Here is a 12,089-nt window from a genome sequence, read left to right as displayed (position 1 = left end):
TCTGCTTTTTGCAGTCTCCAGGGTGGGGAAGGGAAGTCCTAGAGCTGCATGACCCATGGGATGGTGTCGGGCTATCCCTGGCCTCCCAAACTGCTGCTATGTGCCACCTCATGAAGATTTGCCTCTGCAGAATCCCACAGGTGTGCCCAGCAGGGTGCCTGTGCTGATCTTTCCTCCCACAGCTCACTCCTTCTGGGTCCTTTGTGGGTGCGGGAGAGGTGGGGGGATCTGCCCTGGAGTGGAGTGGCTTGGAAAAAATGGAAATCAGTTGCTGTCATCCTCTGGAACTTTCTGGTCCCTAGGTCAGAGAAATGGGGGACTTCTGGCATTTTAAGATGGCAAACTCAAAGCATCTCCATAGCCATCTCCCTCTGCCTTCAGTTAACTCTGGGATCATGCGCATTTCCTGGGTGCAAGGCTGGAAGCCAGGCTGTGGGCGTGCTGTTGGGCTTACATGTTACTGTCAGTACATTGTTTATGTCCAATCTATCTGGCTTGTGAATCTATTAAACATGAAACATTAACCCATCTCTAAATATTAATACACTTCTTATATATCTAACACATAACACCCGAGTATTGACAATTTTCTCCAATTAAACGTTATTTAAAATTTTATTGAATCCCACTTATAAACAATTAAAAGTCTAAAATCCTAGATTACCTTCAGTGCTAAGAAACAGGCAAAACACACATGAACTGCTACAAAGGTTACACAATCAAGTGCTGTACTCTATAAAACTGTGCCCCGAATGCTGCCTACTGCCTTGGGGTAAGATTTTTCTTCCTTGTTCCACACTAACCTTCTTCTTAGTCATCTTCATATTCAACTTCGTCATAGTTCTTCCTGTGGTTTCTGAGCCTTCCTAACATTGCAGTGTATGGGTTTCACACTCAACCCAAATATGAGAGAAGGGAATCTCCATACACCACCAAGTAATTCTCTGAAATCAGCTGGAGGTCTTACAATTCAACTCAAACCTGACACTATCTACCCAGAGATAGTGTCAGATTCCTACAAGACTGCCTTGCCCTTGACACACATTTCACATGCCAATCCAAGTCCAGATCATCACCTGTGCTTCTAACTGACTGGCTATAGACTGGAGATTCCAGCGAGCCCCACCAAAGTGGCTCACAAACTTTAGAGATACATATTGCTTACTAGATTATGAGTTTATTATAAAAGGATATAAGTCAAAAACTTATATCCTTTTATAATAGGTGGAAGAAATACATAGGGCAAGGAATGGGGAAGGAGTGTGACTGCCCTCTCTGGGTGCATCACCCTCCACAAATCTCCATATGTCCACCATAGGGAGAAGCTCTTCAACTCTGTATTTTTGGGTGTTTACGGAGATTTTATTATATAGCACAATTGATTAAATCATTGGTCATTCCTGATCAATTCAAACTCTAACTCATGTCCTCTCTCTGGAGGTCAGGAAGTGGAACTCAAAGTTCCAAGTTCCAACCCTCTAATTACATGGATTATGTGATTCGTCCTCCTGGAAAACAGTCCACATCCTTTGCTGTTTTCATTCTTGTTCAGTCATTAAGTCATGTCTGACTCTGAGACCTCACAGACCGCAGCACACCAGGCTCCCTGTCCTTCACTATCTCCCGGAGTTTGCTTAGATTTTTGTCCATTGAGTGGGTGATGCTATCTAATCATCTCATCCTCTCCTGCCCCCTTATCCTTTTGTCTTCAGTTCTTCCCAGCATCAAGGTCTTTTCCAATGATCTGGCTCTTCAAATTAGGTGGCCAAAGTATTGGAGCTTTGGCATCAGTCCTTCCAATAAATATCCAGAGTTGATTTCCTTTAGGATTGACTGGTTTCATCTCTTTGCAGTCCAAGGGACTCTCAAGAGTCTTCTTTAGCACCACAGTTCAAAAGCATCAATTCTCTGATGCTCAGCCTTCTTTATTGTCCAACTCTCACATCTGTACATGACTACTGGAAAAACCATTGCTTTGACTATTCTGACCTTTGTCGGCAAAGTGATGTGGAAACAGAGGCTTTTTAAACACTGACTAGGTTTATCACTGGAAAAGACTCTGATGCTGGGAGGGATTGGGAGCAGGAGGAGAAGGGGACGACAGAGAATGAGATGGCTGGATGGCATCACCGACTCAATGGACATGAGTGTGAGTGAACTCTGGGAGTTGGTGATGGACAGGGAGGCCTGGGGTGCTGTGAATCATGGGGTCGCAAAGAGTTGGACATGACTGAGCGACTGAACTGAACTGAACTGAACTGAGGTTTATCACAGCTTTCCTTCCAAGGGGCAAGTGTCTTTTATTTTTTATTTATTTATTTATTTATTTTTTATTTCTAAAAAAGAATTTTATTAAAAAAGCACAAATGCAAAGAAATGAACAGAGGAAAATTTATGCGTCGAACCTGGACTGGTCACTTATGATAATATACATGCTACAATTCCATTCTCTCCAATCATTCCACCTTCACCCTCTCCCACAGAGTCCCAAAGACTGTTCTAAATGCCTATGTCTCTTTTGCAGTCTCTTATACAGGGTTTAGGTTACCATTTTTCTAAATTCCATATATATGCGTTAATATACGGTATTGATGTTCTTCTTTCTGGCTTACTTCACTCTGTATAATTGGCTCCAATTTCATCCACCTCATTAAAACTGATTAAAATGCATTGTTTTTGATGGCTGAGAAATACTCCATTGTGTATATGTACCAAAGCTTTCTTATCCATTCATCTGCAGATGGACATCTAGGTTGCTTCCATGTCCTGGCTATTATAAACAGTGCTGCAATGAACATTGGAGTACATGTGTCTCTTTCAATTCTGGTTTCCTCGGTGTGTATGCCCAGGAGTGCGATCACTGGATCATATGGCAGTTCTATTTCCAGTTTTCTGAGGAATCTCCACACTGTTCTCCATAGTGGCTGTACTAGTTTGCATTCCCACCAACAGTGTAAGAGGGTTCCCTTCTCTCCACACCCTCTCCAACACTTATTGCATGTAGACTTTCGGATAGCAGCCATTCTGACTGGTGTGAAATGGTATCTCATTGTGGTTTTGATTTGCATTTCTCTGATGATGAGGGATGTTGAGCATTTTTTCATGTGTTTATTAGCCATCTTTATGTCTTCTTTGGAGAAATGTCTGTTTAGTTCTTTGGCCCATTTTTTGATTGGGTCACTTAGTTTTCTGGAATTAAGCTGCAGGAGCTGCTTGTATAATTTGGAGATTAATCCTTTATCAGTTGCTTCATTTGCTATTATTGTCTCCCATTCTGAAGGTTGTCTTCTCACCTTGCTTAGAGTTTCCTTTGCTGTGCAGAAGCTTTTGATTTTAATTAGGTCCCATTTGTTTATTTTTGCTTTTATTTCCAATATTCTGGGAGATGGGTCTTGGAGGATCCTGCTGTGATTTATGTCGGAGAGTGTTTTGCCTACGTTCTCCTCTAGGAGTTTTATAGTTTCTGGTCTTACATTTAGATCTTTAATCCATTTTGAGTTTATTTTGGTGTATGGTGTTAGGAAGTGTTCTAGTTTCATTCTTTTACAAGTGGCTGACCAGTTTTCCCAGCACCACTTGTTAAAGAGACTGTCTTTTCTCCATTTTATATTCTTGCCTCCTTTGTCGAAGATAAGGTGTCCATAGGAGCGTGGGTTTATCTCTTGGCTTTCTATTTTGTTCCATTGATCTATATTTCTGTCTTTATGCCAGTACCATACTGTCTTGATGACTGTGGCTTTGTAATAGAGCCTGAAGTCCGGCAGGTTAATTCCCCCAGTTCCATTCTTCTTCCTCAAGATTGCTTTGGCTATTCGAGGTTTTTTGTATTTCCATACAAACTGTGAGATTATTTGTTCTAGTTCTGTGAAAAATATTGTTGGTAGCTTGATAGGGATTGCATTGAATGTATAAATTACTTTGGGTAGTATACTCATTTTTACAATATTTATTCTTCCAATCCACGAACACTCCATCTATTCATGTCCTCTTTGATTACTTTCACTAGTGTTTTATAGTTTTCTATGTACAAGTCTTTTGTTTCCTTAGGTAGATATATTCCTAAGTATTTAATTGTTTTCATTGCAACAGTGAATGGAATAGTTTCCTTAATTTCTCTTTCTATTTTGCTGTGAATCATGGGGTCGCAAAGAGTTGGACATGACTGAGCGACTGAACTGAACTGAACTGAACTGAGGTTTATCACAGCTTTCCTTCCAAGGGGCAAGTGTCTTTTAATTTCATGGCTGCAGTCACCATCTGAAGTGATTTTGGAGCCCCCCAAAATAGGAACTAAAAAGCTCCTTGATGAAAGTGAAAGAGGAGAGTGAAAAAGCTCAACATTCAGAAAACTAAGATCATGGCATCTCGTCCCATCACTTCATGGGAAATAGATGGAGAAACAGTGGAAACAGTGTCAGACTTTATTTTTTTGGGCTCCAAAATCACTGTGGATGCTGATTGCAGCCATGAAATTAAGACGCTTACTCCTTGGAAGGAAAGTTATGACCAATCTAGATAGTATATTAAAAAGCAGAGACATTACTTTGCCAACAAAGGTCTGTCTAGTCAAGGCTATGGTTTTTCCCGTGGTCATGTATGGATGTGAGAGTTGGACTGTGAAGAAAGCTGATCGCTGAAGAATTGATGCTTTTGAACTGTGGTGTTGGAGAAGACTCTTGAGAGTCCCTTGGACTGCAAGAAGATTCACCCAGTCCATTCTAAAGGAGATCAGTCCTGGGTGTTCATTGGAAGGACTGATGCTAAAGCTGAAACTCCAATACTTTGGCCACCTCATGCGAAGAGTTGACTCACTGGAAAAGATTCTGATGCTGGGAGGGATTGGGAGCAGGAGGAGAAGGGGACGACAGAGAATGAGATGTCTGGATGGCATCACCGACTCGATGGACATGAGTTTGAGTGAACTCCGGGAATTGGTGATGTTCAGGGAGGCCTGGTGTGCTGTGATTCACGGGGTCGCAAAGAGTCAGACACGACTGAGCAACTGAACTGAACTGATCTGAAAATAGTCTATCTCTGTTTCCATCATTTCCCTATCTAATTGCCATGAACTGATGGGACTGGATGCCATGATCTTAGTTTTGTAAATGTTGAATTTTAAGCCAACTTTTTCACTCTCATCTTTCACTTTCATCAAGACGCTCTTCAGTTCCTCTTCTCATTCAGCCATAAGGGTGGTGTCATCTGAATATCTGAGGTTATTGATATTTCTTCCTGCAATCTTGTTTCCAGCTTGTGCTTCAACCAGTCCAGCTCACATGATATATTCTGCACATACGTTAAATAAACTAGTTGTCAATATATAGCCTTGACGTACTCCTTTCCCAACTTAGAACCAGTCCATTGTTCCATGTCCAGTTCTAACTGTGGCTTCCTGACCTGCATACAGATTTCTCAGGAGGCAGGCAAAGTGGTCTGGTATTCTCATTTCTTTAAGAATTTTCTAGTTTGTTGTGATCCACACAGTCAAAGGCTTTAACCTAGTCCATGAAGCAGAAGTATATGTTTCTCTGGAATTCTCTTGCCTTTTCTATGATCCAGCAGATGTTGGCAATTTGATCTCTGGTTCGTCTGCCTTTTCTAAATCCACCTTGAACATCTGGAAGTTCTCCATTCACGTACTGTTGAAGCCTCACTTGGAGAATTTTGAGCATTACTTTGCTAGTGTTTGAGATAAGTGCAGTTGTGCAGTAATTTGAACATTCTTTGTCATTGAGTTTCTTTGGGATTGGAATGAAAACTGACCTTTTCCAGGCCTGTGGCCCCTGCTGAGTTTCCCAGCTTGCTGGCATATTGAGTGTAACACTTTAACAGCATCATCTTTTAGGATTTGAAATAGCTCAGCTAGAATTCCATCACATCCACTATCTTTGTAATGATGCTTCCTAAGACCCACTTGATTTCACACTCCAGGATGTCTGGCTCTAGGTGAATGATCACACCATTGTGGTTATCTGGGTCATGAAGATCTTTTTTGTACAGCTCTTCTGTGTATTCTTGCCACCTCTTCTTAATATCTTCTGCTTCTGTTAGGTCCATAGAGTATCTGTCCGTTATTGTGCCCATCTTTGCATGAAATGTTCCCTTGGTATCTCTAATTTTCTTGAAGACATCACTAGTCTTTCCCACTCCATTGTTTTCCTCTGTTTCTTTGCATTGTTCACTTTAGGCAGACTCTCTTAGCTCTCCTTGCTATTCTTTGGAACTCTCCATTAATATCCTTCCTTCTTTTCTCAGCTATTTGTAAGGCCTCTTCAGATAATCATTTTGCTGTTTTGCATTTCTTTTTCTTGGGGATGGTTTTGATCACCATCTCCTGTACAATGTTATGAACCTCTGTCCATAGTTCTTTGGGCATTCTGTCTAATCAGATCTAATCCCTTGAATCTATTAGAAATTATACATATCTTTTAAATTACAACTACAATTTACATGCTCTAAATAACTTCTCTTTTGGTATCATTCCAACTTTTTACAACTTGTATTGCAGGAAGGATGACCCCTTCCAGGGCCTGAAGGTGGACTCCTGTCTGAACCTGGGAGATGAATTGTCCGAGGAGACACACGGGTTGACAAAGCAAAAGGCTTTATTGGGAAGGAGCATCCGAGCAGAGAGCAGCGAGGTGAGGGAACCCAAAGAACTGCTCTGCCCCATGGTTTGCAGTCTCTCTCCGGTTTTACTCTTTGGGAAAAGGGTTAATTTCCAGGGCGTCTCTGGTCAGTCACTTTGCTTGGCCCCTAGTCTGACTCGAGGTCCTTCCTGGTGGTACACACATCTCAACCAAGATAGGGTCCAGCAAGAAGGATTCTGGGATGTCGGTAGAACATGCCAGCCCCCCTCCTTTTGGCCCCTTCCAAATTCTGTTCTCTTGTGGCAGCACCTTGTTCCTTACTGGGACCTCTGATTGCAAGACAATGCTTACAAGTGATTATCATTGTGCCTGGCTAAGGCAGGAGATTTCAGTCAGTGGTTACTAACACTTGTACTATTTCAATTACCTAGTTAATGAGCCATCAGAACTCAGCCAGAGTAAGCGCCTTTATGGTGGGCTCCTCTATCCTTTAAACACTGTCCCTGAAATCCTTGGACACCCAACTCGCCTCAGGCCCATTCTAAGTAGTATGTGTATGCTTACGTGTGTGTGCGCTTGTATGTACATATTTTCGCATATTCGTGTGTGGATGTGTGTGAGTGTGTGTGGAGATGGAATCAGCGGCCCTCCGAAGGAAAGTCCTGCTAGCCTTCAGGGGAGAAACGCAGCAGGTCCAGATCTAAGATCCAGCGGCATACATGAGAATGGTGACATATACATGAGCATGGTGACGTATACGTGAGAATGGCGACGCGTCCGTGAGGGTGGTGATGCGTCTGTGAGGATGGTGAAGTATGAAATGGCCACATGTAATGACAGAGCTCCAAAATGCTTTTGATGATTTTATATACGGCTGCTGCTGCTGCTAAGTCACTTCAGTCGTGTCCGACTCTGTGTGACCCCATAGACGGAAGCCCACCAGGCTCCCCCATCCCTGGGATTCTCCAGGCAAGAACACTGGAGTGGGTTGCCATTTCCTTTCCAATGTGTGAAAGTGAAAAGTGAAAGTGAAGTCGCTCAGTCGTGTCCGACCCTTAGCGACCCCAGACTACAGCCAACCAGGCTCCTCCATCCATGGGATTTTCTGGGCAATAGTACTGGAGTGGCTTGCCATTGCCTTCTCCACTTGGTCTTCTACACTGAAGGTTATGAGATCACGTGGATGGTTCCTGTTTTGCGAATTATGTTCCTATTTCTCCCCTTCCATGTCTTCCTTTACTTTTAGGATGAGCCTTTTTTGCCCATTTGGATCTCACTTTCCTGTCCCCTTCCTCAAGAAGTTCTCAGTCTGGGAGAGCAGGGCAGAGAGGACAGCACTATAGAGGCTGGTCTGAGGGCAGGAGATCCTTATGTGAGTGTGCTGGGGGTGGGCGTGGAGGGGGTGAGGCGTCAGCGGCTAGTATCAAGCAGCATGGCCAGGCGAACTTAGGTGACAACCACGAAGCCCACTTCTTGCTCTTGCTCTGTGTCCGTGGTGGAGTGCTGGGACACTCTGGGTCACCTCTCGGAGACTCAAGCTGATTGAACAGGCACCAGCTCTAGCTGCAGAGTCTGGGGACAGAGTGGAGAGCACCCTGGAAAGTCTCACAAGAGCAACACAGTGCTCTCGCCCTACGTGATGGGCAACCCTTCCACTCACCTCGCACCCTGTTTGCCAGAACTAGTCACATGGCCTCTCCTGAAGGCTGGGAGTAGAATATGCAGCCAGATCCCAGGCCCAGAAGAGCAGGGAGCACTAGTGATGGCCCAGAGGATGACACAGCCCATGGAGGGAAAGAGGAAATTTTAAAATTTTATTTGTGTGCCTATCATTACTTCTATTTCATTTTTAAAGCATGTGTTCCCAGGGGGATTCTCGTTGCCCTCTTACACCCATACATCAGCTTTCATCTACTGTGATGTGTGTTACACCTTAACTCAATTCTCAAGCAAAGGTGTTAGTAAAAGTCTTCTTGATACTTCAGAAAAAAACAGATTTATTAAAAAAAAAAAATTAAAGCATTTACTTGGCTGTCCCGAGTCTTAGTTGCAACATTGGGGATCTTTTGTTGTAGCATGCAGGATCTTCAGCTGTGGGGTGGAACTCTCAGCTGTGGCATGCGGGACCTAGTTCCCTGATCAGGGATTGGACTCAGGCACCCTGCATTGGAAGTGCACAGTCTTAGCCACTGGACCACCAGGGAAATCCCAGGAGATTTATGTTTAAAGTCGGGCTATTGCACAGAGACAGAGCCGTGTTTCCTGGAGTAGGTCTCAGAGAGGACTTGTGTGTGCCCTGGGTGAGGGTCCTGGGTGCCCACCCAATCAGCTGGGATGGTGGTCATGACTAGGGGCCGGGAGGTGGTCCTGGCCCTGGGTCAGGGGTGACGCTGGACTGTCAAATATTTGTCCCTCTTGGTCCCCAACCAACCCTGGTGGGTAAGACATGTCACGGCCACCTCACAGAGGAGAAACCAGCACCACAGTACTCGGGTAGCTTGCCTGGGGTGGAGGGTTTAAACGTACAGAGGTCACACCTGTAGTTTTGGCCTTTGGGAAGGAGGCTGAAGCCCCAGACCTCCCGCTGTAACTGTGGTCGCTCCAGGGACAAGATCTACAGGCCAAGTCGTGCCTAGTGCTCACAATGCAGAAGTAAGCTTCGGCATGGCCGGCCACAGAATATTCCAGTCCACCGTTGCTGAGGTCTCTGCCCAAACTTGAACAGTTGCTTGTTAGGGTCAGCTCCAGAGCATCACCTGTTAGGTCTTGGGGCTTTGCTTTGGCCAGTAGCAAATAAGCCTGAATTGCATTTGGCTCCGGGTTAACAGAGAGCAGGAAAACGCTTATACAACAAAGCACTTTCCCTGTCTATGATGTGACAAAGAGCCCAAAGGGAGGAAGCTGGGGCTGGTGTGGAGGGTGGCCTCCCCCTTCACTGCCCAGGCCCTTCCTGCCCCCTCCCCCTGTGGGGGGGGGCCCTGCCCTGGTGCTCCAGTGAGGACTAGGGAGGCGGGAGAGGGCCATAAAGGCTCCTGCCAAGTCGGCCCTTACGGACTCTGCTCAAGCCCCACTCAGGTGTCTCCACAGTGTCCCTGGGCAAGCCCATAAACAGCATTTCATTGTTGGCTCCACAACTCTTGCCTTACTGTTGGGTCAGACTCTTACTTATGTCCTCTACCTGTTTTCCTCTTGAGTTTTCTCTTTTTCAGCAACAGGTACAAACTTTTTGCTTAAAGGATAAACCAACTATTTGTCTCTCCTTTTTGTTACAAATATTTCCCCTCAATTGACTGTTCATCTTTTTAGTTTGTAGAAATTTTTCCATTTAAGTTTTTAAGTTTAAGGTATTCAGGTTTACGAACCACTTCCGTACGATTTCTAACTTTAGTGAAGCAGCCCCCCCAGCTGGCTCTCGAGAACATGGGCTGAGCTCACTGCAGCTTGTCACCATCCTGGGGCTGGGCAAGGGTGGCAAGGAAGGCTGGGACCCGACCCGGGGGTCCTGAGGGCCACAGAGCAGTCCGCTGCAAGTGAGGTGGAGCACAGGTCTGGGACAGAGGAGGCACAGGGCCTGGTTTGCAATTGAGAAGTTAACTAGGCAGACAGGCGCTGTGGAGACGGGAGGATGGGGGAGCGGTAACCTCTGAGTCCCTGCTGCAGGTGAATGGCAGGGACGCGGGCAGGGACTCCAGTCCCCCTGAGGCCACGGAAAGCAAGTGGGGAGACTGACAGAAAGCAAGTGGGGAGACTGACAGAGCCCATCTCTGCCCACAGAAACTTCTGCGGGCACATGAGCCGGGAGGGCACGTCCCTTCTGCCAGGACAGCGAGTGGGCCGGGTGGAGCATGCTCGGGCTGTTACTGTGTGTGCTCTGCAGACAGAAGCTGGGACTTCATTCTTGAGAGTCTGTTTATTTTCAGATAAAAGGAATTGCATTTGCCTACATACCCCAGCAAAACCTAAAGTTTGATTTTTATAATTTAATTTTAGAGATAAGCCAACAGTTTGCTCTGGAGGATGCTCTCATATCCCCCTCCTGTGCTGGGTTGAGCAGCCTCAAAGGGTCACTGTTGGTGATGGTGTGGACGGAAATGCACGCGTGTGCACACACAGGTGTGTGCATCCTTCATGTACATTCTTGCCGTGGTACCCATACATCCCCCTTTGACAATTTCACTTATTTTTTTATTCTACTGTACTGTTTAGCAAATAGGTAATTTGATATAAGCCCCATATGATGTGATTTCACAATAAGAGGTCTAACCATTGAGATATGACTTCATATGTTAAAGTAATAGAAAAGCGTATTATGTGCAAACAAACAGGGCTTATGCTGCAGCTGTGTCTGAGTTTATTTCACAAAGCTGTAAACACTGGCCCTTTCTCAAGACCTGCTGATGGAGTCTCTCCTGCCTTCTGTCGGCAGGAGAAGAATGCAGCGGCTGAGGCGCGCTCCACCCTGTGCGGCTTTTGGCTTCCCGGCCCATCACTTAAAGGAGCCTATTCATCCCCACGCCGGGCCGTGCTCCTCTCGGGGTCCTTCTGAGGCTTTTCACACACAGGCTTTCCCAAGCGGGAGACATCTGATCTCCGCCTGCCCAAGCGGGGCCCCCAGGCCCCGGGGACCCAGGAGCTTGAGAAACGTGCTGAGAGCTGGGGAGCTGCCAGGGGAAGGGGCAGGGGGTCACAGCCCTCCTCCCTCCCTGCCCTGAGCTGCTCCCCGACTGAGGGCCCTAGTGTAATTCCACCCCAGGCCTGGGGGTGAAAGTGGGGAGGCCCACGAGGCCAGCCAGGCCCAGCCCTGAGAGTGGATGGAGGGGGCAGGGGCCCAATCAGTTCTGCCCACTGCCTTCCCTTGGGCTGTAAAGCCAGCACCGGGGGGGTGGGTACCCAGGGCACTGTGCCCTGGAACAGGAGAACCCGTAAACCCCCAGTGGGGTGTGGTCTTCTCAGCACGTCTTAGCAGCAAGTGTTTCGGAGGACAACCCAGCCTGCCTGCCGGGTCCTCAGAGGGTTGCGGGCTGCAGGCAGAGGGGTCAGGCTGTGGGCCCATGCTGGCCGCGGCCAGGGAATGCTCGCCCTGCAGGAATCACCTCCTCTTCCGCACGCAGGCCTCCAGCCGGCCCAGCTCCTCATAGGACTGGTAGAAAATGTCAAACTCCTGTGTGCCCCAGCCCCTCCAGACAGCCAGGCACCACTCCAGATTTTCGTTCTCAAAGCCGCACACAACTGTGTCCTTTGCCACCACAGCAGCATCTGTGAGAACCCTGTGGAGAGAAGGGGTCTGAGAAAACCCACAGGAGTTCCTGCTTGGTCAGGGCGGCGACCCTCACCCTGCACCTCTTCAGAGGACAGAGCCTGGCTACAGGGGCATCTGTGCACCCCAGCCTGGCACCAGCGATGGGCTTCTCTGTCTGGCGGTCTAGCATGTGGGCAGTCTTTCTAAAGCCTAAAAAGGGGCATCATTTCAGCTTCAGCTCAGAGCACGTATCCTTCCTA

General features: G+C 46.6%; 1 protein-coding gene across 2 annotated transcripts in view; it reads right to left on the bottom strand.

Moving 5' to 3' along the window:
• Positions 1 to 3,533: 3,533 nt before the first annotated feature.
• Positions 3,534 to 12,089, bottom strand: part of LRRK1 (leucine rich repeat kinase 1) — a 146,541-nt gene continuing 137,985 nt past the window's right edge. Inside the window, exon 34 of one of the 2 annotated variants that reach the window (XM_055417677.2) lies at positions 3,534 to 11,857. In XM_055417677.2, the coding sequence (XP_055273652.1) occupies positions 11,680 to 11,857 (178 nt within the window). In that variant the 3' untranslated portion in view covers positions 3,534 to 11,679. The remainder of the gene's footprint in view (positions 11,858 to 12,089) is intronic. The other variant, XM_055417681.2, reaches the window with a different exon arrangement.

This window comes from Moschus berezovskii, chromosome 21, assembly GCF_049115385.1.
Source record: "Moschus berezovskii isolate FMDL1 chromosome 21, NW_MosBer_1.0, whole genome shotgun sequence".
In the NCBI taxonomy this organism is placed as follows: Eukaryota; Metazoa; Chordata; class Mammalia; order Artiodactyla; family Moschidae; genus Moschus; species Moschus berezovskii.
Note: the sequence above shows the minus strand (reverse complement) of the source record. Positions and strands in the feature narration are given on the sequence as shown.